This window comes from Leuciscus leuciscus (assembly GCF_965113295.1).
Source record: "Leuciscus leuciscus genome assembly, chromosome: 11".
NCBI classification, from domain to species: domain Eukaryota; kingdom Metazoa; phylum Chordata; class Actinopteri; order Cypriniformes; family Leuciscidae; genus Leuciscus; species Leuciscus leuciscus.
Genome location: NC_138735.1, coordinates 9370871 through 9397962, shown reverse-complemented (window position 1 = coordinate 9397962; position 27092 = coordinate 9370871). Strand labels below are relative to the sequence as shown.

The 27092-nt window shown below is 37.8% G+C and overlaps 1 protein-coding gene and 1 long non-coding RNA gene across 3 annotated transcripts in view; one reads left to right on the top strand and one right to left on the bottom strand.

Annotated features, from left to right (window-relative positions):
* Window positions 1-27092, bottom strand: part of LOC309509977 — a 961882-nt gene that overhangs the window by 675130 nt on the left and 259660 nt on the right. The window lies entirely within an intron of this gene.
* The window catches only part of gpr158a (G protein-coupled receptor 158a), a 107497-nt gene that overhangs the window by 52467 nt on the left and 27938 nt on the right, over window positions 1-27092 (top strand). For both annotated transcript variants that reach the window (XM_082184966.1, XM_082184965.1), the window contains exons 3-5: window positions 1669-1771; window positions 9001-9230; window positions 12647-12715. In XM_082184966.1, coding sequence (XP_082041092.1) covers window positions 1669-1771; window positions 9001-9230; window positions 12647-12715 — 402 coding nt within the window. The remainder of the gene's footprint in view (window positions 1-1668; window positions 1772-9000; window positions 9231-12646; window positions 12716-27092) is intronic.

Here is a 27092-nt window from a genome sequence, read left to right as displayed (position 1 = left end):
ATCGAGGTCATAACCGGGCAAAGGATCAGGGCAGGCAGCAAACAAACCAAGTAACAGTCCAGGCAACCGATAGGGTCACAGGCAGGCAACAAGAAATCTTCACTGGCGTTTGTAACAAGTATTCGATGTTAGCATGATGCTAAGCTAATGCCGCAACATACAATAGTACATTATTGTGTATTATTGCTACTTGTCTGTATACGCTGATTTCACGCAGCCGCCATTTTGAAATCGAAAGTGAGGCTCCGGTGGGAAGAACCCCGGAAGTAAAGATAAACAACAATGCCTTGGATTACCAACCTGAAGCTGCTGCCGCGATTTACACTATTGGATGTTACTATTCAATATAGGATATATATATAGTTCATTCCTGCTTCTTTTTTTACATTCTGAATTATATATAAAAAAAATATTTTATTTATAAATGAATTTCACTGTATATAGTCTAAAGTATGCAAGAAATGTATGTAAATTTTTAGAATTGACACAACATCATTAAACACAACAATACGCCATCGCATTCACGACTCTCCTGTGATTAAAGGCGACACTTCCGGTTTTCTTCCCACCGGAGCCTCGCTTTCGATTTCAAAATAACGGCTGCGTGAAATCAGCGTATTGAATGAAATTGATTTTTATTAATTTTTTGGACTGGAGAGCACATGTGCTTTAAAATGCTGCCCATCTAGACAGATAATTAGGTTTTGAAACAGAGCCATATTCAAAGCCCAGTGACACTTTATTTTCCACTTTAGACATTCTACTAACTATAGGTAACTTTGCAACTACTGTACATGTCAACTATCATTAGAGTATTAGCAGAATGTCTGCTTAATATCTGGAAACACTTTATTTTGATGGTCTCCGAACATCTGACATTTTACTGACTAAAAGTAACTTTTCAAGTACAAATTATTCTACTAATCCTAACCCTATCCTAACAGTCAACTAATGAGAGTTAGTTTACAGTTGCAAATAAATGAGTTAGTTGAAATGTAGCTGCAAATTTACTTATAGATAGTAGAATGTTTAAAGTGGACTATCAAAAGTAATTCAAAGTCTTGGTCATAATCTGTAGGTCACAGAAAGTTTTTTTTTTTTTTTTTTTGCTGCAAATTGACGAACAAATAATCCACATCAGGTGTGTTTTTTTATGTTTTTATTTCATTTATGAAGCCACTGTTAACTGACACATTATATATTCTATAATAATTGTACAAAACAATATTTTGTACATGCAACTTAGGTCGTTTTATTGTAAATGGAAAATGTTAGTATTTCTTACATTTCAGCAAATTACCCATCAACTACAGACCGATCCATTGCGTTGGCCATGTTTTCAAGGTTTAAAATCATGCCACCTTTTATACATTTCTTCGAAAATATATTTTTATTCTCCAGTATTTTTTTTATTATACTTGTCCTTTGAAAAACCACCAAACAAAAGATTTATAATGCAAAGCTTTTTTCATCCCCAAAGAACCATTTAGACAACTCAAGAAATCTATTCAGAGATGGTTCTTTATATAAAAAAAAAAATCGAATATATATTCTTGCACAAACAACCATGCATAAGTATATGGAATTTTGCAATGGTCTTTTTTCCAGTGATATTACCTTGTGTACAGTACAGTTTTGATATTTCCATCTTCTCTCTATTTTCCACAGTGTTTGCCCATCCCAGGTCATGGATTTGTGCTGGACAAGTATAAATGTCACTGCAAAAACGGCTTTTATCATCCAAGCAGAGTTGCAGTCAATGGCTTTAAAAGTAAGTACTATGATAAAATGTTATGGGTCAATAAATGGGTTGAATAAAAACATGCGATTTCAGAAAATATTCATTACATTTCATGAAGTAGATGTTTTTTTTTGTTATAATATAATTATATGCTCATTGACAGAATAAGAAATGTGTTATTGTTCATATGCTTAGTCTACTCATAGGCCTATTTGTCAAATATACAGTGGGGTGTAGAATTCTACTTTATCATTTTTTTTTGTATTTAATACATGTTTTTAATTGCAAATTATATTAACACTTTGTTTTAAAAAGTATGAATATCAGAGTGTTTAGTATTTCATGTTTAATGACCTCTTTATTCAATGCCATATCTTTCCTTTGTTTAAAATGATTCAAAACGTTCCGTTTTCTTTCAGGTTTAAATTAGATTTCAAATCCCATTTTTTCAGTGTGGACCCACTGTGCAGTTAGATGCAATGTCTTACATAAATATTGTATTCACCCTCTCAGACATGCACACAAAGGATTTTTGGAGCACTTAGCATACCTGACTTCCCTCTCATCCTATTGGAACACTATGACCACACCCCTTATGTTTAATTAATTAGCTCTCTGAGCAAAAACCTCTGTCACTCTGAAGTTCTCCCACAATGAGCACTCCAAAAATTGGCATACACAAACTCACAAACACACTCATGTGTAAAACAGACTGGCAGAAAGAGAAACATGTGATCAGCACTATGCTGGCAGTATCAGGCCCTCAGCAGGGGCCCCAGCACATGGCACTCGTTTACACCTCACTGAACACAACAATGTGTAATGCTTCAACATTTGCTTTAATTTTTAATGTTTCATTCTCTCATGTTCGAAACTGTTACTTTATATGGAGAGGTGAATTTGTTTAAATAGTTTCTGTCAATGTGAGACCACTCAAATTGGCCTAAAACACGTAATAGTTGTGCCATGAATTTGAGGTTTTGGTAAAAGTCATAAAGTTTCATCTGCTTTAAGAACAGATTGTAAAGCTATATTCCTTCCAAACTGTGCAGAGAGAGGTAGAGAGGCAGACAGACATCACCACAGGTCCTCCATCTGTGATGGCTCCTCTCTGGCTCTCCTTCAATGATCTCCGATAAGTGTGTTCCTGGGAAAAGTCGGCTGTGTTCTGTGTATTTCTCTTTTATCTGCTCTACTGAGTAGTTTTCTGATTAAGTAATGGTAATGTCTTATGTCTGGCCGTCATAATCCTGGTTTATGTGAAGAATACGCTGGTGCGTGTATACAGTCTCATGTCATCCGTTAGATTTTTATTCTATATATTATAGTACGGTTACCCTAAAGCAATGGTTCTAAAAATTAAAGTTAAAGGTTCAATTAAAAGGTTAAATAAACAGGTAAAACAATTAAAGGGGGTTAAAGGTTTAAAGGGTCCATGACCAAAAAAGTTTGAGAATCACTGCCCTAAAGGAATAGGAAGAGCTGTGAAGCTTTTGGGTTGTTGATGCACTCGATCTACTCCATCTCCAGCTGAATCTGATCTGGATGTAGTCTTTAGCAAAAACATGATTTTTTTATGCTTTTTTTACGAAACCTACCCACATTCAGGTGTTGATATAAAAGAAATGCAAGATGCTTGAATAAAAGTTTTATTTATTTATTTTTAATGCAGAGGGTCTGTTCTTTTGATATACTGCATGTTCAGATATTCATACAACAAAATAATTGGGGCCATGAAACTTTAGCGGAAAATGCTAGCGGTCTCACGTTTTGAGTTTGATTTTTAATCTGTTTCTCTGTTCTGTTCAGATTTGACTTTCTCTGTTAATCTTCTAGGGGCTGTTTACAGGACACCATTTAGGACAACTAAAAACGGAAGACTTTTTATGCGTTTTGGCCGCTCATTTACACGACAATGGCGTTTTGGGTGCCTGAAAACTCAAACTTTTGAAAACGGGTTTCAAAGTGAGAGTTTTTGAAAATGGTCTCTGTGCAAACAACAAAAACGCGAACCCGTGAAAACGATGACGTCATGCACATGCGTATAACGTGTTCCAGGGGTTCCCAAACTTTTCCATGACAAGGCTCCCCAAATACCACTAGGTTCTGGCCAAGGCCCCCCTTTTGCAGGATGTGTTATTGAACCCATCGACAATACTATGGCAAATGTAGAAATAAATAAATAAAACATCTAGGTGAACATCAGATTATGTGATGGTGTTTGATACCAGCCAATCAGAAAGATTATAGAGATGAACCTATTACAATTTTCAAGGCCAATTCTGATTTGTCATTGAGTTTGACCTGCCAATACAGATTTGAGCCGATTCTGATTTATTTTTTTCTAACCACTTTACAGCACACACAAATATTTATTTTCTAGGGGTGCACGATTCAGAAAATTTCACGATTCGATTCGATACCGATTTTTAATCTCAAGATTCGATTCAAAATCGATTATCGATTCAAAAACGATTCTCGATTCAAAAAACGATTCACAGTATGTAAATGAAGTTGACTTTTTCCTGTGTGATTGCAGTAGACATACAATTTAAAAGAAAATAAATAACAAATTAAATGAAGTTTGATATTACTTTGTCTTCATAAAAACTTTTGCAACTAAACAGTGCAAAGTGCCAAGCTTTGGCCAGCTTTCGAATACATTTAATTCAAGTTTAAATTAAAACTTAAATACTTTTTTTTGTTTTTTTTTACATTTAGCTTTAAAGTGCTGTAGTCAGATTAAACAAACAATACTGCTAAATGTAGTTTAAGGAGTAGGCTATTGACGGCAAAATAGGCTACAGAATATTTCGTTCTGTATTGACAGGTGCAATTTTTGAAAATCGATTAAAAAAAAATACAATAAGCCTACATTATATCTGCATTTATGTCAAAACCTAGACTTTCAAACATCAAAATGTCATTTATTAATATGAATATTCGTGTCAAAATGACATATAAACATTCTATTTTGCCTGGAAACGCTTCCAGCACGCTTGCGTGTCGCGAGAAAAATAGGCGTCGGTTCTATTTCTAGCACGCACGACTCGGGCCACACCTGAGACGCGCGTGTCACGCAGGCTGTGTGCAAGCTCTAACCTGTTAACATGGGAGCCGAAATAAAAACAGACACGCCACAAAGCCAGCCAGCCAGCCTTCCTTCTGCTCCGCTTCGCTTCTGCTGCACTTCTTCTTTTGACTATGACAAGAGTGTGCAGGCGTAAGTGTGAATTCGATGCAGCGCCATCTATGGGAATGGCAAGCTAAACTCATTTCAGGACAATACCAAAAAATGTATATTTAAAAAAAAAAAACCCAAAAAAACAAGAATCGATTTTTGGAATTCCATGAATCGATTTTGAATCGGTAACGTTTGAATCGCGATTCATATGTGAATCGATTTTTTTGCCCACCCCTATTATTTTCTATATATATATTTTTTATAAAACACCACTTTTATCCAAACTGATTGATAAAAACAAGTTTAAATGGGTACATTTTCTATAAATATTTTTGAGTCTTCATTTTCTTGAAGCCTACTGAAGTTCTTGTTAAAACACACTATACATGCAAATTATGTGATTTTTTGGTACTTTTTGTGTGAAATCATATTTATTTTGTCCATCAAAAGTGTGCTTTCACTTTAATTGAGCGTGAGCAGCGCAGCAAAAATAGACTCGGCGCCGAAACCTCCGCTTCACTACTGCTCACAGCACGCGACGCTCCTGCTTGACGCTAACGCGCTGCTCCTGCTCGCGGTGTGAATGCACTCACTGAACATGCACGGCGAAAAAAATTTGCGCTACTCACGCGCCGCTCGCGGTCTGAAACGGCCGTAATTCACAAGGTTTCCTACATGTGCGTTCTGTGTGCACTTGTGATGCTGATGTTGCGCGATGTTAATCATGCGGCGCCCGAGTGCATTTGAATGTCAGACTGAAAATCACGTGAAAATCGGCCAATTCTGGTCACCAGCCGATCAATCAGTTAATCTCTAAAAGATTAGCATTAAAAGTATAATGTTCAGATAGGCTATGCAACATATTATTAAAATGTTATTTTATAACAATACTCATATTAACACAAAACATTTTTCCAACTTGCTGCGGCCCCCCTGGCGGCCCCCAGTTTGAAAACCCCTGACGTGTTCAATCTATAGTGTTTCAGAATACAGTGTTTTAGTCGTTTTCACGGATCCGTGTGAATGGTGATCTTTTTGACACTGGTGTCGTCTGTACGCGGAAAACTCAAAGGAAAAACTTTTTAAGCATATCGTTGCCTCTAGTCTGTTAGTTACTTCAGGGCTGCGTTCAGCCCCGACAAAACGTTGCACAACGTTTTTTAAACACACTGTTCTGATGACGCAAGAGTTGCAACTATGGCAGCTGAGAAGGCCATTCTTTGTGTTCTTTGTGAAGAATTTTCGGAGCCTGATGAAGTCGGTATAAATATGTTTAATACAACAAAATATGCCGATGTTACAGTTACTGCACTTGCCGCCCAGAACAAAAGAGAACATCCCAATACTGTTTTAATACCCTGTATTTTCTTTCTCATTTTTAGGAAAAGCACTTAATGACCATTGTTTATTTCTATACCAAATGTCATACACTTGCAATGAAGCTAAAAATATAAACAAATACATCATGTTGATATCCTATATTTTTACAATAAAACTTACGACAAACATGTCTTCTAATATCCTCAGTTGTTGCGTATACTGAGCTGCATCGAACACATTTGTAAATTACTTTCCTTGAACCCATTGTGCGAGTTCACTTTAATACCGCGTGCTTTATGTTGCTGCTGATTGGACTGCAGTTCTGACACACCCACCAAACAAGAGAAAACGTATCTCAAACCCCGTTGCACACCGGTGCACGCCGTTTCCAGGAAACATGACGTTCAACCCAGAAACCGTAGCAAAACGTTGCCCCAGTTCTCCTCCTTGCTCTCCATGTTTGTTTCTACCTCTGTTTTGCTGTGTATATAAGCCCTCAGTTTGAGTTAGTCTTTGTTCTGGTATTAGGTGTAGTGGTTTTTCCCTACAAATTCTTGTATTTTGATTGGTGTGTTAAAATAAACTTTCTTTGGATTGTAATTTCTACAAGTGTCTGAACTACACAGCGTGACAGGTGGTGACTGGCAACTTTTTTCAAAAACCCTGGTAGGGAAAGAGTTCATATCTGCTAACACTTTATTTTGATGGTCCCCCAACAGACGTTCTATTGAATATAAGTAACTTTGCAACTACATGTCAATTTATTCTACTAACCCTTGAGGGGGTGGGTGCAAAATGGTCCTGAATTTTTAGCACAATCTATTTTTGACTTCTGTTTTAAAATAAACTCAGGGGGACAAAATAAAGAATGATGTTTGACGTCCCATTTAAAGTTGTCTCTCCGTATTAAACTAATTGCTGGGGTGTCCAGTCCTGCTCCTGGAGGGCCACTGTCTTGAAGAGTTTAACTACAACCCTAATTAAACACATCCGCTCCCAAGTGTTCAGGATTACTAGAAATTTCCATACTGGTAGGTTGGCGATCAACAGGACCTTGACCCTCTAGGAGCAGGATTTGTAACATATAGAAAACGTTACTCACTCCACCTTCAAAATGTTGGTGTCTTACTGTATTATTATAGTTGTTTATTATCTTGCAATGTGGTTAATCACAGACAGACATAAATCAGCTAAAGTGGCATTTGTTATTATTTTTATATTTTTATTTTATTGTTTCTTGTGATACCATGGCTTATGGTTAGATTTTAAGAAAAAATCGAAATATTAAAGAGCATGATGTTGTCATCATGAAAAGATGTGATATGTGTAACTGAGGCAGAAACAACTGGCGCATCAAAGTGAAGGCCCAGATGGTGTGTACACACCCATCCACCCTGGCTAGCGCATGAAACAGTGTGAATTGCCTACTGATGAGACCACCAATGACTGGAGGATAGGGTGGGCTGGAATCGCTTTAAATGTCATGTCTGTGCTGCTACTTTTCACAATTGTTCATGCTTTTTTTATTGGTGTGATCATATGCAAATGCATGCAAGTGGTAAGATACATAGATTGAAAATAACTGTAGAGTTGTTTGAGCACTAAAAAAAACTGGGTTAAAAACAACCCAATTTGGGTTGTTTTCAACCCAAGGGATGGGTAAATATAGGACAGAATGCATGTTGAGTTAATTTTACCCAGCAAATTGGGTTGTTTATTTAACCCAGCATAATGGGTTTATTTAACCCAGCATATTTGGTTGATTCATTTTTACTGTAGTACTTTTTTTTTTCTTTTTTTTCTTCATGAATTCATATTTACAGATTAACTTATATCCTCTAAACGTAAAAAACAAACAAAAAAAAACACAACCACTGGTTTGCATGATAATTCCTTTATTTTTAATAATATTTTACAGTATAGCATGTTTTATATTGTTTTGAATACATATTGAATACATTTAAGCTTGTTTAACAAATATTAGAATTAAAAATTAAACATTTAGAAGCAATTCAAGTGTAATCGACCAGTCTCTGTCCCGTTTCGACCCGTAACGGCGCTGGATCTCGTGCCAGAACTTGTATCATGTTTAGTGGGGGAACTAAACTGACTGAATCCATAACCTGTCCATAAACAATCAGTGTACAGTTCTGAGAACATATTTTACCTTTCGAAACATTTATATTCTGTAGGTTTTTTTTTTACAAAATTATAACATTTTATGCAAGGCATCAGGCATTTCCATCACGCGAAAAGACCGACACGACACTCGTTTAGGTGACTCACATCGTGCCCCTGTATGTTGCTTTGCATAAAATTGAACGATACAAAGAACAATAACGAATTTATGCAAAAAATTTACACAAACCTGTATTTTACCGAAGACACGCACTAATTTGACAGAGCTGCACTGCTCTCTCCTGAAGAGGTCGCAAAAAGCCTGCGATCAATAACTCAACCCCTGGGTTGTTATATCTGACCCAGGATCTGGGTAACACAAAAACTTCCCAAACACTGGGTTGTTACGTCTGACTCAGGCTCTGGGTAACACAAAAACGACCCAAACATTGGGTTGTTGGTTGTTACATCTGACCCAGGAGCTGGGTAACACAAAAACTACCCAAACACTGAAAAAATAACCCCAAAAAACTGACCCAAAAGGCTCAACCCAGGACTAGAGTAGAAAAAATAACCCAAGATTTTTTTAGAGTGAACAAACACCATGTAACATCAATAAAACAAATTTTTTTTTTAGGGAAAGCTGGTGTGAAGGGCACGGAGAGTTTACCACATCACAGGGATGTTCCAGAAAGTTCCAGCCACTGTCTGCCCTGCCAGGAAGGCTGTGATTTCTGCAAGGACAACACGCCCTGCGTGGCCCGGGGTGACGGCGCCCTGCGTATGGCGGTGCTTTCCTTCCAGGGCTTGTGCATGCTGGTGGATTTCATCAGTATGGTGCTGCTCTACCATTTCCGCAGGAACAAGGTAAGCATGTGCTGCCGGAGGGAGCTAATTAATATGGCAACTGTTTCCATGAAGCACATCCTGTTCTTATTGACACCGGGGTGTTTCCATGCTGAGTTACATTACAATTAGTCACTCGTACTCTGAGCGTACAGTATCTTGCCTGTTAGGTCATATTTTATTCCCTGTTAAATTAGAAAGTAGACAGTTTTAAGATACATTATTAAAAAAAAAAAAAAAAAAAAAAAACGCAAGTTTAATCTACATTGTGCACCGCTTTCATCATCATGCGACAACTACATCTTTGCTTCAATCTGAGTTTTCAGAATGTAAACTATTCTCTATCAGTAATTAAATTCAGTGTGACAACAAAAGCGCAATCACTGCAGGTTCTCACTTTGCAGTTTGATCTTACTTAAAAATTCAAGACAGCATGTCTAGGGGATAAGAAATGGTATATTTTAAGCCTGCATTATAGTTAATTAAAGAGATATTTAGTGCATAGACAGGTTGAGACACAATAAATGTTGATAAAGGACAGAGAGAAAGAGTTTCCGGTTGACTAAATAAATGGATTACACCATTAGAAGGGACAGAGAGAGACTAAATTTACAAAGGAATTACAGAGGAAGGAGAAAGAGGTGTTATTTGTTGCAAACTACCTTAGAGAAGGAGAGAGAGAGAGAGAGAGATCAGTCCAGCCCGACTACACTTAGGGATCTTATTTATCTACAGAGTCAAGGTTCTTTCCATGGCATTATGTTAGGGACAATGTATAGTCAGACAATCATTATCAGAAAAGAAACGTCAACAGGGTGATCAGAACCCAACACAAAGCTGAGGCTGACTGCATTATCCTACATGGCTCCTTCCCAGAATAAATAAATAAATGGACATGAAATGTTGATTTCATGAAGTTGAAATTAGTTTGCTGAGTGAGAAGAAAGAGGGTGCTGAGCCAAATGAACTAGTACAGCTATTTTTATGATTTTAGAATATGTGTGATGCAGTAATTGACTGGATAATTGACAAACCTGGAAATTCTGCCATCATTTACTCACCCTCATGTCGTTCCAAACCCATAAGTCTTTCATTCGTCTTCGAAACACAGATGAAGATATTTTTACTGATGGCTTTGATTGTCACACATATAGTACACAGAGCTCATCAAATATGGTAAACGGATGTTTAAACATACTTAAACCTCATTCGTTCTCGCATGTCAAGCAAGCACAGTTTAGCTTTGGTTTACCATATTTGTGTGATGATCAATGTTTATATGTCAATATGTTCATCATACTGTATACAGTGCAGAAGACCACTCAATTCATATGGATTACTTTTACAATGTCTTTATGAACTTTATAAAGCTTGAAAAAGCTTTGGTCGACTTTCAATGGGAGGAACAGAAATCGCTCAAGTTTCAATAAAAATATCTTTATTTGTTTTGAATATTAAAGTATTAGGGTTTTGGAACGACATGAGTAAATAATTAATGACAATTAAAAAAATTTGGTGAACTTTCCCTTTAAGGATTTCTGGCATATGCCAACATGGTTCAGTCCAACCTGTACTTTAACACTGACCTTCTCTTTGATTCTGTCAGTTAATTGCAAGCCCAGTCTCTGAATTGTCTCCCTGTTAATTAGATTCATTAAAATTATTATTTTTTTCCTCTCTCAGGAGGAGTCTGTAGATTAGTGCACAGATTATGAATGCAGACGGCTACTTATTAGACTTAACACACCATTGGCGTATACACAGAGTATTTCAGAAGCGTACACCGCACATGCTACTGTCTCAGCTTGAGCAGACGTGCAGTCTGTGGTCTGAGTAATAGTGGACTGGATTCACACTGACTGCGAGGAAGGTTCATTAATCCCTGCAGTGAGGCGCCGTTTAGGCTGTCGATATGTAGGGCACTCAGTTTTGATAGTGCCAGCATTTTAATTTACTCTGGAAGCATGCTCCGTCTGGGCGCTGCCTGAAAGCGATCCATAAATGCTGGAGAAGTCTAAATGAAAGCGACAGAGTTAGGATTAGAAATTTTGTTCTGTTTCAGCTCGCGCTGTCGAGTGCTTTCTATTGGCCGTTTGATTTCAGAAAGGAGTTGACAGCTCACCTGTTGCCTCTTAATGGAATTCTCATTTTCTCTGCTTTAAAGGAGACATACTTGAGCCAGCCGGCCAAACTAAATATACATGACGCACTGTCAGAAAAAAAAAAAACATTTTTAGATTTGCTGGGAATAAATTCCTCAATATTTAGTTAGTTTGAAACTAACTCTGTACTTTATTGGGTTGCACCATTTGTTCTTAAGGTTGAATGTAGCTAGTAGGTCGTAAGCTCCCCGTAAAGTAATGCGTAGTTGCATAATAATATTTACCCTCAATGATCCAATCTACTTGTTAAGTTGTGACATATCGTATACTGTTTCTGGGAGTCTCCACCCTGTTTCAAGTGAGAATACTATTTCAACCCCTGTTTATGAGGCAGAACCTGATTTCATCAAGTACAAGTACAACATGTTCCTGGATCAACATCTTTGTTGATTCTGGAACAACATTCCAATCAACCAATCAGATTTGAGGAACAAGTTTAAAGTTTATGTCAAGTTTAGGCAGTGTTATTCATCTATCATTTCCCGCTGATTTTAGGGATCATTTATGGGTAGGTTTAGGGGTAGGAATAGGGTTAGCATTACATTTTGGAACAGGAATGTTGTTCCAGGATCAACAAAATATGTTGACCCATGAATGCGCGTCTAACTCTGCAAAATCAGGACGTGTGTTTATGAGCACATGAGTTGTTTGCTTTTGGGATCTGATGGAGCGTTTGAACTCGGATACGATATCGCACAACGTCAGACTTAAAAGGCAGCAGCCTCAAATATCTGAGTAGAAGTAGTCTTGAAATGCCATGAATTTCAGTTTATATTTGATTCTAACTTATTTTGCCTCACGTAACTAATGGTAAAAATATCTTTCCATTGAAATATGATACTACTTTATCATGAGTAACAATTTATTTTGTTTTATTTACCAGAATATCAATTAAACTTTGAGGTGGAATCTTTTGAGCAACCACCCAGAACACTGTGCTCTAGCTTGGCAAACACCTCTCTAATATTCTTTGGAAAGTATACAAATAAAATAAAATAAAAAGTTCACTGCTTTGAAACTCAAAATGAATCAAGTTGAGAATGTCATTGTGAAACAGAGCAGGTTTATTCCAGGGCAAGGCATTAGTCTGAAGAGAACAAAGATGAATCAACCCCTGTGAACACATTAGAATAGTCCAAGGAGAATGCATTTGTGCGCAAAGGGATAAGTTATGCAGTAGTCACAAATGGAAGGTTTCCACTGACCCATTTCTAGCAAAAGAATAGTTTAAGGAGAGAAGTTTTCCAATGTGATGTTCTTTTTGATGTGTTTCAGAGTATCAGAGCGTCAGGACTCATCCTGCTAGAGGCCATCATGTTTGGAGCACTCCTCCTGTACTTTCCGGTAAGCTTTAATGACCGCAGTAATTTTTACTATGTATTACTTTAGGAGTGTTAAAATTAACTGCACTTTGGTGACTAATATTCTTAGACTTGTACTGCAATGTAATATAGCCATTAGGAGGAGAATGCCTTTTTAATGGCACTAATTTAAGCATTAAAGAAATGTAGCGGGATCAATTCGAGTTAAGCTCTATGGACTTCTGAATGCTGTTAAATCTGGTGATTTATGTATGATATGTTTAAGAATATGAAAAAGGGATTTGATACATGGAGAAAAATCAATCCGCAGGAAGCACATCAATATTGCATACACTGAAGACACAGATTTTTGTTAGAGCTTAGCTTGTTTTGGTCCGGGAACTTTCTAAAATACAGCAAAAGTCACATTTGTAAAATGTATGATATTACAACACTAATTAGATGTTCACATGGTGCAGAATGCACTGAAGCAATTTAGGATAAAATAGATATCCTAGCCGAGATATTTCACTGATGGACAATCTGCTGTCGATATGCATCGATAAAGTATTGATTTAGACATATTTTGTCATGTGCTTTATTCAGCAGAGCCGTTTGGCTCACAGTAATTGCAGTTTAGTGGCATTCACAGGAAGCTGTGGGCATGTCTTAACATGGAAGGGTAAATGCAATTAAAGTGAACTGATTTAAAGGCTTAGCACATGCAAGGTCCTGGAAAGTAATAATCTTTGAGATAATTCTGGAATGATGGTGGAGGACCATTTTAGCCATTTAATCACTCTTTATGTTACCATAACGCCCCTGATATCCTCAAACTGGTGTGACGTCATTTTGAACAAAATCAGGCCAAAACGAAGTTCGTTTGTGTTTGTTTCGGGAGTTCGAAACAGTTTGGCAAAGCTCCTTCCATAAAATTTCCCTCTGGCTGGTAAGCACCATCAAAACTACCATTGGTCCGTGGCGATGATATAATAGTAATAAGTGTGGCTCTGAGACTCCGCCTTCTTTGAGGTGGTTCATTTCTTCTGTTCGGTCCATCGAGGTCAGACATCCTCAAGTGAAACCATGAATACAATGGAGAGTCACTTTATAGTAGGAACTGAAGTTGTAATTCTAATTGAAGAGACACTGACACTTTTTTCATGTTTAATACTGTAAATCTGCTTGCTTTTAAACAATCAAAAAGTAAAGAAAAAAAGAACTTCACCGTGAGTATATCGAGGCCTTAATTTCCTGTGCATTTGTCCTTTAGAAAACAAATGTCTTAATCTGTTTTTAACAATTTAGAATAGTACCAGTTTATGAGTGGCGTGAGAAAATGTGTGTGTATTATTTCACATTTTCTTCATTTTCTTTATGCAATATATAAGTTCTTATTTTGTTCCTTTGATTTTGGTGTGAAATATGACTTGGACATTATTGACCATTTTTGTGAGATTTGCTCAAGAGGAAAGTTTTAAAAAACAATTTTTTGTTAACTTTCTTTTCACAGACATCTGGCTTTAGATTGGAATTTGTTGTGGTCAATTAAGGCATATGATCAGATTTTCTTGATTTGGGCTACTTGCAAATATGAATCTGAATCTAATTCCTATCTATTATCTGGTCACTTAAGTTTAGTAATTCAAAAATAAAAATCATACATACTGTGACTTGAATGCACATCTTCTATGATGAACATGTTTGAAATTCTGAATCAACACAGTATATTTTTCTCTGGCAATGTAACGTGTAGCCTATGTTCTGTTTCTGTTTGCCTATGTCCTCTGTAATTGGGTCACTAGTTTGTTCCCATAGTTACTGATTTTGTTCACCTGTTGTTTTATTAGTATCCTCATTACTTCCCTTGTATTTAAGCCCTGAGTTTTCCTTACTTTTTTTAGTCATGTATCTTTTATTGTAGCGTGGTTGTTTTTCTTCCTGAAGTTCTCCTACGTGTTTCGGTTGGAATTATTATTAAAGACTGTTTCGTTTGATTCCTCAACTTTGCGTGCATTATTACAGCCAGTGCGTGACAGAATACAGGACCCTCCCTTTAAGTATATTTAAATATGGACTTAGCAGTGTTGCTCATCAGAGCCTGTAACCCAAAGCCCAGCCAGCCAGCCAGCCATCACCAAGCTGCATGGAGCGAACGCTAGAGCCTGCAGTGATGCATGAGCCCACACTGGAGAATAGGTCAGAGCAAGCCATCACCCCCGGAGCCTGAGCCTTGCAAGATGTCTGACCAGGTGTGTGAGCCGGCAACATCGTCCGCCGTGTGAGTACTCGTGGAGTTTGTGTGTATAGATAGGAGCCCCTTCCACACTACCACCATTGAGGGTGAGCTACTGCTGGACTCAGACCTACTAAATGATTTGGAAGAGAATGTTTACCTGCATCTCCTGTCCCCACTGGTTCTGCCCAGCTCAGAATTTCCAGCCTCCCACTGGTTTGGCCCAGCTCAGTATCTCCTGCGTTCCCATTGGTTTTATTCAGCTCGAAGTCTCCAGAGTTCCCACCCAGCCTCCCTCTCCCGTGTCCTCTTTCAATGTCAGCCAGTCCATTAGCCCCATTTCCGCTGTTTCCCGTCAACCCCTTGACTCCTGCTCGACCTCCCCTCTGTGGTGTGGATTCAACTCAGGCCTTCCGTCATCCAGCTCCTACCAGTCGAGTGGATCACCCTGACTCCTCCTTGGCTCCTCCCTCCCTTGGATCCACCTGGTACCATCGGACTTACGGCTCTACCGGGTTAGTTCCCAGTTCCTAGTTCCATCTGCTTGCCATCTGTGCTCAGAGCTCCACCACCTTTGGCTCAGTCTCCATCGTCCGAAGGATGCAAATGTAATATTAAAAAGTGAACAAAAGGAAGAAATGATTATAATCCCCTGTGAAAATAGGTGAGACATGAGTGAAGGTTTGGAAAAAGAAAGAAGAGATTGGAGAGTCCAGTGGAAAAACTTCTGGAATTTTGTCGAGTTGACGGCCACAGCACTATATATCAGCTAACATTTATTTTATTTCAAGTAACAAATGTTTTAAATGGTTTTAGTTTACTATAATTAATAACAGTGAAGTAGTTAATATAAAAAATTGTATCCACCAAATCAAGGTTGGTATGTTTTTTTTTTTTACAACCTTGTGTTAAAAAAAAGTGTCTTTTTGTGGATATGCACATATATTCTGCCTTGAGTATCATCCACACAAACTGGTGAACCCAATAATTACACACATTATGAAGTTGTCTGCTCTTAAAAAGCAACTGTATTAATATAGTGATTTAATATTTTAATTGACCGACAGCCCTAGTTTAAAGTGAATATAATCAGACAGGATTTAAAATTGGCTCGGTGTCAAAATATTGTATCTGTGCATTAGGTCTTGCAATGTACATGCCGTGTACATAAAGCCTATGAGAATGTGTCTGTTCTTTTAGAACTGCCGTTTTCCCTCTGATTCAGTTTGTGGTTTAATCTGAAGCTCAGAGACAGATAGATCTGCCTGCTCACGGCCCACCGTGTAGCTCATCTGAAGCAGATAGAAGCTCCGCCTGTCTGCTCTGCTGCAATTGCTCCCAATCTAAATATAGACTGGAAAATATTATCCACTCCTTCTCCCCCTCTTCTACTTAAATAATTCCAGTGTTATCAAGAAGCAGAGATGTATCTCATCTTGTTCCTCTGGCATTCTGCTTTGTTGAGTAATGCAATTTTTTCAGCTCGCAACCCTCTCCTACTGCTGAGCGTGTCACATGCAATAACTTCACTTGGCGGCGTCTGGAATAAGGCGGGGGATGTGGAGCGAGAGAGAGAAGAAACCGAATTACATGCACACACACACACATGCTTTTCTGGTTGCTTGTTCATCCCTGTCCACACAGAAGTCACAGGGCACCCGTGTCAGTGAATTTATGAGGCATACACAGATTCTCTTTCTACTATATATCTGACGCTTGTAATTTTTAGTGTTGGGTTTAATACTCTAGTTACTAACTAGATTAATGCTCCCCGTCGTGAAATCCTGGGGGGACCAATTGCAGATCTCTCTAAATTTCAAGCATCTCTCTTATTTAACTCAAGGGAAGTGATTCCTTCATACGTCTTACACACCTTCTCTCCATGCTGAGCATTTCCACCCTCCATCAATCTGTGTGAGCCTGAATTCCATATGCAATCTTCATCTTAGGGCTGCTTTCTGTTCCACCTTTTTTTTCCTCTGCGCTCTCCAGTTGTCCTCTTCTTTCACCTCTATGCCCAAATGGTCTGCTGCCATCCTGACCCTGGAACTCGGCCCATCAGGAGGCTAATGAAAAACACTGCTGTGTTCTTGTGCGTTTTGACTGGCACAGGATGGAGTGTGGCCTTATGCTTTGAGTCGGTCCAAGTCACTGCCTTTCCATGGATTAAGTGGATCAGAGAATGCCTGCCGTTCTCCAGTCTGTGTACCTGGCATCAAAATCTTAAACCAATCTTCCGCCTTATGTTACCGAGGACCGTAATGGCTTTTCACGTATTGCCATTAAAAAAAGAAGACAAAAGAAGATATTTTTAAGAAATGTTTTTGTCCATACAACGAAAGTCAGTGGGGTGCTGAACAATGTTATATTGTTTGTATAAAAAAACACAGACATGGTAATGCTCAGGTTATTGTGCTATATCAGGCAAAGTCCTTTGAAGGGAAGTCATTTCACTCGGCGGCCATCATTGAAATGCCTCTCAGGCAGCTATTTCATTCATGCAAGTACAACTCCCATCTCTTTGAATGGGGAAACATTAAATTATCCAAAGCTATTCACCACATCATATTTGAAATTACCAAAGAAATCTGTCAACTCAAATCATGACAAAAAAACTGAATTTTTCCGGCTGGACCAGGCCAATGCGCATGTGCAGTCCTAAGCGTGTGTCTCAGAACATTGACTGTTGAAACCGGAATTTTCTAATGGAAGCTGCAGTGGCGCAATGACTTTGCCAATCAGTGATTGGCCCTTATTTAGAATGCGGGGATTATTCCGCCATATTGCGTGTTGCACTTTCTCCCATTCATAGTAATACTGTATGCACCGTGTTTGTATATCTAAAGTCTTTGTATCAGGTCTTTCTGGCAGCCACTTCCTGGCTAAGCAGGTGGCTTTTGCCAAAATAAGATGCAGTGTAAAATGAACTTAATGCTGATGCTCAAAAGTCTGACACAGACATGTCTCTTGCTGTATTTCCCATCTCTTTTTTTTCTCTCTCCTGCACAAAGCACAGGTCACATACCTATTAACCTAATGTTATCAGAAATATCTCGGTGGATTTGGTGATGACGGGGAAGGGAACAGTGTACGGTTTTGACGGAGAGAGAGCTCTTGACTCCATGGAGGCCAAACTAGATGTAATTCACACGCCGCAAGACTCGGGGGGGCACAGCACAAGCTATTACCTCCCGTTCTTGCCCCCGCATGTGGGGAAGAGGAGCCAACTCCCCCCACACCTAAACCAGACATGTCCACACAGACATAGACAATCTTACAGATTACAAGCCAAATGGGAAGAGAGGAGAGAAAAGAAAGAGACGAGTTGTGAAAGAATGAAAATAGATGACGATATCATCCCAAAGCTGCCTGTTCACATTATCACCAATCAGGTTAATGTTATCTATGACTAAAAAAAGACAGACACCTCTCACCTCTTAGAAAAGCTGTTGTTATGGCTGTAAAATTGCTTTCTGCTTGAACCACTGACAGTCTTTCAGTATCTTGCTAAAGTAGTTAGCCTCTTCGAAAACTTTTCCAAGAATTTATAATTGACCGTATTTACTTTCATAATACAAGACTCCTGATCTTATTTGAAAGATAAAAATTAATTAATAACAGCTGAAACAGCTTTCCTTTTAGCTGACTACTGTACCTTCTCACTGATCATAACTTACTCACCAACCAATGAGCTCTATTACCTGGAGAAAGCTATCCGTCAGCTTTCCCAATTATTTCCAACCCATTCTCACTCCCAAGGCGTCAAAAACTGAAGCACGTTCAAGTAGAGTTCTCAACGGGCCTGAAAATTACAACCCGACCCGACCCGGCCCGTTGCTTTTAAAGCCCGGACCCGATGTAACCCGACACATCAACATTAATTATCTGCCCGAACCCGGCCCGCGGCCCGACGCCGCGTCGGAATTTTTTTTTTTTCTCATACACGTATTCATGACCAGCAGACGCGAATTCAAATCAACCTTTAATGTTCACGCCTTTTAACAATACAAACAACTGAAACAATAAACTTTAAATATATAAATAGTCTGTAGTAGCGACGGTGAATTCACCTGCGGCAAGTTTACTTTTCACCAACTCCATCTTCTTCTCCAGGCTAAAGGCGTGCACGCAGCGGCGTCTGCCCCCGCCCCTCTCCATGATGCACGTTGCACGCAGCAGCCAGACTTTCTTTACGGTGAACAGCAGCGATGATTAATAAATGTTTTTTTGTTTTTTTTACTTAACGGAAAAGATTAAGCCCGAGGTCCGACCCGACCCGAGTCATTTGCTTATATTTTCGACCCGAACCCGGCCCGAACCCGCGGGTCCCGTCGGGTTTGTCGGGCCGACCCGACCCGTTGAGAACTCTACGTTCAAGTGCCTTCCACAGCACAATTAAGACGCTAAAGGTACCCCTAGGTGTCACGTTATACTCCATAGCTTTCAATGAGAAACTTTTGGCATCATACACAGATGAGTTGGACATGGGAATGTTATCATCATGATGATAACATTATATATTGGGTTATGATTCTCAATTTAATTAACCACCATAATTGTATCTACATTTATTTATTCTATTTACACTATTTAGACACTTTTGAACCCAACCCCACCCCTAAACCTACCCATTTGTGTATTATATAATATAAAACTAAGGATATAACAGACAGATATGACTACAGGCATCAAAAAGAACAGATATTCAGAGTGATCTGAGTCCAAGCTATTGATTTGTGTGAAGAACAGACTCAAAGAGATCCCCATCTCCATCTGCTGTACATCCTATGCACACATTCAAAACTTGCCGCCCAAAGAAGCGCTACGTCAGCTTTGTTATTGAAATGGCGTTGGCTCTCTTATGTCTCGTGACCAATAGATCTGCTACGCTGCTGCTGCTGCTGCTGCTGCTGCTGCTGCTGCTGTTGGTTATTACTGCTGCTACAGAGCAAGTACATAGACTTGCTACTGTCAATACATACACAACACGCTGCTGTGAGTAAGTAAGACATGCTGCTGCTGTACAAAAGCATACATGAATTACCCGTAGCAGATCTATACAGGTGGAGCTGGGGAAGGTGGAGGGTTTCTATAAGTGTGCTGCCAACTTGACCAAGTGCGACACTGACCAAGTGTTTGAAAGTTGAGCAGCAAGCTGATACAGCAGGAACCCTTCAGCTGCGCCCTATAGAGAACGATATGATTGCAAGCAGACTGAGTTAAGGTTTTCAATGACAGAACTTTGTATTTATCACTAGAAATACAAACCTCCCAAAACATGCAAATGTAGCCAAATGTATAGGCCGAACTTTTCTCACTGTGCACTTGTGGTCAAACCTACAGCATGCCATTGCACAAGCATGTCTTGACTGACACATAAAAAAGCACCCGGTGAGGTGGTGTTCTAGCCTTCATGGACCAGAAACCACCAGACTCCACGCTCCACCTCCGTCCTTAATTAGACCTGCTCCAGAAATTACCTCTGCTAGCGCTCAATTATTTATGGTGTTTGGGGAAAAGGTGCTCACTCCTTCTAATCCTGCATTTGTCCTTCTGGTATATGAGAGCATAGAAGCTTCCTATGAATCAAGGATGGACAGCATAAGGTCACTGCTTGGAAATTAGATTAGATCACTCAATATAAGACCTTAGAAGGCATCTACACCAGAATATCCCTAATGATTGATTGAATGGATTGGCTAGAATCACGTTCATGCATAAAAAGCAATGTTTATGATGTTTTGTCTGCTTGTCTGAAGGAAGGAACCTCTTGCATTATTAATTCTGCTTTAATACTCATCTACTCACACTTCTCACCATGCCATCAAGAACATAAGGCAATTTCTTGGAATATATGTGGGTTTCCAAGAAAACTAATCCAGGATCAATAAGCAGATGGTCTGATGTACTGACCTTGAGCTGTCTGTCTAATCGATCTCTGCCTAAGTCAGCTTTATCATTCATGCTTTGGAGCAACAAACAAATAACATCTTAATGCTTGTCTACTGATAATAAAATACAGTTTTTAGTTATTTTAAACACCAGTACACTGCGTGGTTTAGGAACTTATAAAATGGCACATTCTTTCGTGTCCCATTACTTTTCTTTTAAACCATTAGAAGTACAAATGCCCTTTTTTGAGACATTTTGTTTATATAACATGAAAACAACCTTTGCTTGAAAAGTAGCTAGGATTAAACACTTTAAATGTCATCAAATGTCCGGACCTTCTGTATCTAACAATTCAAATTATACAGTGATTATGACATTAATCTGTTGAATTGATATCCTGTTTGTTAAGTAAACAATATTTTACATTTTGAGTTACTTTTCAGTATTAACCCGAGGTTATCCTTTCACTGACCATTTATTGAAGAAAACAAACCTTCAAGCCCTATTTGTGTCCAATTGCTAAATTGCAAATGAGAGACGGTGGAACTTCTGAATCATGCATCAACATTTGCATGGAATCATTTAACGTCAGTTTGAACGATCCGTGATCCGTGGCCTTTGTAACCAAGTGCCTGGAGATTGGTGTGAGGGTGGAGATGAGGAACACGCCAGCTAATGATCATGCATGACTGTAATAAATAACAGCATTCAGCTGCATAGAGGGCTACGGACGTCATCTCATCTGCTCCAGCTTTCACAGCCCAGCTGTTGCAGCCACACCGCTCCACGGAAACGGAAGTTCTTTATTAAAGCACATTGTGAAAGTGCTGCCTTGATGAGGCGAGAGCTTGAAAGATTGAGTCATGCTATCTCAGCATCACTGCCCAGCTTTCAATCCTGAACCTGTTAGAGATGTACTCAGTACAGAACTGTAGTCGGGCCAAACCGTTCTCTTTGCTTAACCATTCCATTCTTTACCGATGCCAGTTATATTCGTAACTTGTTACGAAATAAAAAGTCTCTGAAAAATGAACTTTCCTGTCCTGTCAGATAAATTACGAGCATGCAACGTCGTAGTAATGTTGTCAAATTGTAAGTAGTGAAATTACCAAAAAGTACCAGTAAGTTACGTAACTGGAACGTGTTAGCTGTGAAGGATTTTCACACTGGGATGAGGTTCATTCTATTCATCAGGATGAGTGTCCATATGTTTCATTAACAGTTCATATTAGAATAATCTAGTATAGTACAGTAGTATAGTATAGTATATACCATGGTAAAATACCACTTAATTTTCACTTTGTGTTATTTTGTATATTTTAAATGACTGTGGTGGCTCATACCAACTTGCTATCTTTATTGAATTAACAAAAACATTTTTGGGATTGCTATTTAATAGCCTTACCTTATACTGTTTATTCATCAGTATTAGTCATATTCTGATAATTTGTGTGTATGTTAAGTACAGTGGGACGGTACTTCGGTGTATCAACAATCTTTGTGAAATAAATGTCCTTGGTTTTTGAAAGCAAATGTATTATAACATATGAAGAGTTCAGATGCAAAAACCTCTAAGTGCCATCTGAAATTTTCTTCTAGAATGATCATTTTTATCAAGCTCGTATATTTAAGTTCAGTAATTTCAATTAAATTACAATTAATAGGTAATTTTCATTGCCATTTAAGTGAAATTACTGAACTTAAATATACTAGATTGATAAAAATGATCATTCTAGAAGAAAATTTCAGATGGCATTTAGAGGCTTTTGCATCTGAACTCTTCATATATACAGTGTGTGTATAATTAGGTCAAATTCTAAAATAGTTTGTTCAAAAAAAAAATGGTTACAGTTTAGTTTAGGATCCAATTTCTTAACTATATGCTTATTAGCATGCATATTGCTAGGATATTGACTGTTTATTAGTGCATATAAAGCACATATTAATGTCTTATTCTGCATGATCATAATGTAGAATATCAATCCTACCCAATACCTAAACGTAACAACCACATTACTAACTATTAATAAGCAATAATTAGGCAAACTTCGTAGTTAATACTGTAGTTAGTTAATAGTGAGAATTGGACGCTAATCTAAAGTGTGACCAAAAATATTATACAGTGTATAGTACTTCGGATTCAATCATCACTCTAGGAATAAAAGATCAAGATGACTTGATCTTGAAAGATTTTGTGTTTCGGTACTCAGCACAGTGTCCTCTAGTTATACACATTTTGAATACTGCAGAAACTGTAAAATTGAGTAGTAGTAATACTGTTATTAGTATTAGTAGTGGTTGTACTATTGTCAAACATAGCCTATCTTTACTGCTGCCTTCATGATGTACACTTCCCGTCTGCCACTCTCTGTGTTTCCTGTGTTCCTCTGCCAATCACGGCTGTTTGTTTGAGTTTTGACTGACAGCACTAATAGGGTTTCTCTGAATTCCGCCACATGAGTCTGATGGTGTCGGCTGTGTGAATTCCTCGGCCGTCGTGATTGACTGCAGTGTTATCAATCTCTGCCTTGGCACACTGAGGTTGTGTGTGTATGGGGGAGAGCATGTGTTCAAACACTCTTTGGCAGGTCCACTCCTACTCTGCTTCTTTCTCTTCGTCTTACACAAAGACTCAAAGATGCACAGAGAAAACGACGCGTTACGTAATGGGGCGCCTTCTTTGAAAATGACAAAGAGAAAGGGAGCTGCAGGGGGGTTGAAACTAGCAACAACAACAAAAAAGGGAAAAGAAATGCAAGCGGAGGCATTAGGATAAATCTACCAGGACTATTATGTAAAGGTAAATAATAAATGCTTTTTTTGGCGTTGGCTTGTGAGTGGATGAGCCCCTGAAGGGGTGTAATGAAGTGTGTGTGAGTGAATGCCCATGCGAGCTTTGAAGAGCAGTGTGTGTTTGTGTGGATGTTGCGTGAGGGATGAGGAACACTCTGTTCTCGGGTTTACACTCCAGAGAGTAGTGTCACAGACACAGATGAGCCAGACAGCATGACAGTACCTCACACAGTTTCACCGGGGAAATAGGTCTTTATTTTCCTGCTTTTTTAAGGAATAGTTCAACCTGAAATTCTCTCTTCATTTATTCACCTTCATGCATTCATCCGAATAGGACTTTCTTTATCCCAAAAAAGAGACTGAAAATGTTCACCTCTTCTGTTACTCAGTTTTTTTTTTTGCTTTAAAGTACATTTTAAATCAATAGAAAGAATTTTGTTATGCTTTAAAGTACACTTATTTTGATGTGTTGACTAACAAACTAAAGTAATTTGAACTGTTGTGTGTAACGATATTCCATTTAAAGTTAATGTATTTTAAATATATTAAATTGAAACATTACAAATGTGTAACTACAAATTTATTTAAATACAGTAGAAGTAATTATCAAATGTCATAAATTTGTACTTTCTACTTAAGTGGGTCAAAAAAAATTCTCTTAAAAATCTATAGAGGTCTTTCATGAAAATTGTTGTTAAGCAAACTGATCATAACTACAGTGCACACTTAGATTATTCAACATAATGTTATCCTCTGTTAGTGGACGCTAATATAGTTATCATAGTTGCCGTTAAAATCTTCTTCTTTTTTTGTTTCATGGGGGGTGAAAGACTTTTATTATAATGAAATTATAGTCTTTAATTGTTTTATATGTTTTTATATGTATTGTAACCACATATGATAAAAATAAGGCACTTGGGACCATGCTATATTGTGATAAAAAAATAAAAAAACATTAGCTGTGACTATATTAATAAAATGGCCTTATTGCCTAATTAAGGTGTTGCTAAAAGCCTCCATATGAATTTTATGTAAAGTACAATGCAATCTTTCACTCATATGATCCACACCCATCTTCCTGAACAAGCAGGACAATCACCATGATTCCCAGCACTTAGCATTGATTATTAATGGAGAGTTTTAAAACAAGAGAATGGAAGAGAGAGATCAGTTTATATGTACTGGCATTTGCTCTGGCTTGCCGTTGTAACCCTCCTGTGAGTGTGTTTGTTTGTTTGTTTGTGTGTGTGTGTGTGTTTAAGGGACATTCTAATGTGATGGCAATGATGTCATAAACATATAACGTCCACATTTACATATCAGCACATTCAGTATGCAAAATTAAAGCAATTTTCCATGTTCACAATGAACAGAACATGCGGCATAATTGTGGTTTAATCTAATTATTGTGATTTAAAATTGCTTACATTGTGAGATACAATTTTGGTCACACCTACGCTGGTGATCAGCCAATCATAACAGAGGTAATTTACATATAGAAGGTACAATAGCAATACCCACTGGTAACACTTTATTTTACAGTGTCGTTGTTACATGCAGTTACTATAGTAATAACTGCTCTGTAAAAAATGTAATGATCAATAAGTTATGAAAACAAATGTTTTTACATTGCTTTTACTGAATTAAGTTCAGCAATTTTCAACTTTTTTATATAAGATTTAACTCATTTTTTAAGCCAGTTTAATGTAATTTAAGTTGAAATTACTTAAATGACCAAGTTAATTTTACTTAAAAGGCAGCAACTTTTTTTTACAGTGTATAAATTATGCATAATTGCTTGCAACCAACCCTAAACAAAACAAACCCTAATCCTAACCCGATAGTTACTTCATACTTAAGCACTTAAATGTATAATTACAGTGTAACAAAGACACCTTAAACTAAAGAGTTACCCTTCATTTTAAGGTGAACGCTTGTTACAGCGTTATTATACAAATATATAATGAGTCATTTTAATTAACAATATGTACTTATAATTATGGTTAGAGTTTGGTTTAAGGTTAGTTGCTTGTAATTATGCATAATTTACTGTTACTTCTATAGTAAGTACGTAAGATGTGTAACAAGGACGCTGTAAAATAAATGTTTACTCACTGTGATACAAGAAACTAAGCGTAGTTCTGTTACACTTTATTTCAATGTTTAACATTCACATTTAAGTAATAATTAACTACATGTACTTACTATAGGGTTAGGATTTGGTTTAGGGTTAGTTGCTTATTATTATTCATAATTTATTGTCATTACTACAGTAACAACATGTGCTGTGTAACAAGGACACTGTCAAATAATGACCTGCAGTTCTTTAAATGCTTTAGTTAAATAATATTCAATGCTGTAGTTTTTTGTTGAACCTGTTATAGGTCTTTTAGATGTATTGATTCATGAATAGCGGTTACATGGAATGAGTTAGTGAGTGCTGACAGTGCATGTGTGTGCTGTACAACAGGTGTGACCCGACAGCATGTTTCTGTGATGGATGAGAGCTCTGCCAACTCCCCAAAGACAAGACATGCGTCAGCTGCTCCTCTGTGCCTCTGTCTCTCTCCGAAAGATTCAGTTTTTCTGGGTAAGGCAAGGCAAGAGGCAAGGTCTCGTCATTAAGTTCCTCTCATCACTAATATTTAGAGCGGACGTAAGTGCTCCAGGCAAACTGTGGAAATGTCAGAGCTGTCTCACTCCCCTTTTTTTGTTCTGGACTGCCCTGACATTCAGCTAAACCCCTCCATTTCAAGAATGTGTGTTTTTTTTAATTATGTTTTTTGTAAAATGCTAGTTTGTAAGGTGTTACAATAGGTGCTGGGTGATTAGTATCGGAGGTCAAGTATAATTATGTTCAATATTTAATAATAATAATAACAATACTGTATTCAGTATAATTTCGATGGATAACTGAATCTCCTGATCAAAACACAGGAAAAAAAGCAGCAGAAACAAGCGATATCATATGTAAGGAGATGCATATGTAAAATAATGTGATCATCAACAATAAACAGCATATAAATCAAAACTGCAATGTTACCGGATAAAATGTCAATCCAGGACGAGCTTTAGGACTGTAAAGCTTTGGAAGTGTTGATGAACTCGATCTTCATCGCTGTGAATCTAATCCAGATGTAGTCTTTAACAAAAACACGTTTTTCTCAGCTTTTCTGCTCAACATGTTGCTTTTTTATGAAACTTACCCACATTCAAATGTTGATAAAAAAGAATGCATGAAGCTAGAATAAAAAATGTTTTGTTTGTTTGTTTGTTTGTTTGAAAGCTGAGGCTCTGTTCTTTATTTTGATATACAGCATTGCATGTTCAGATATTCATACAATAAAATATTCTGGGGGCCATGAAACTTTTGTAAAAATCATCAAAAATGCTGATGGTGGCTGGCAATTTTTTTCATAAATGCTGGCAGCTAAATAGTTAAGTCGACTTGGCAATGACTATTTGGATCAAATCCTTTGATTAAAAAAAATAAATAAAT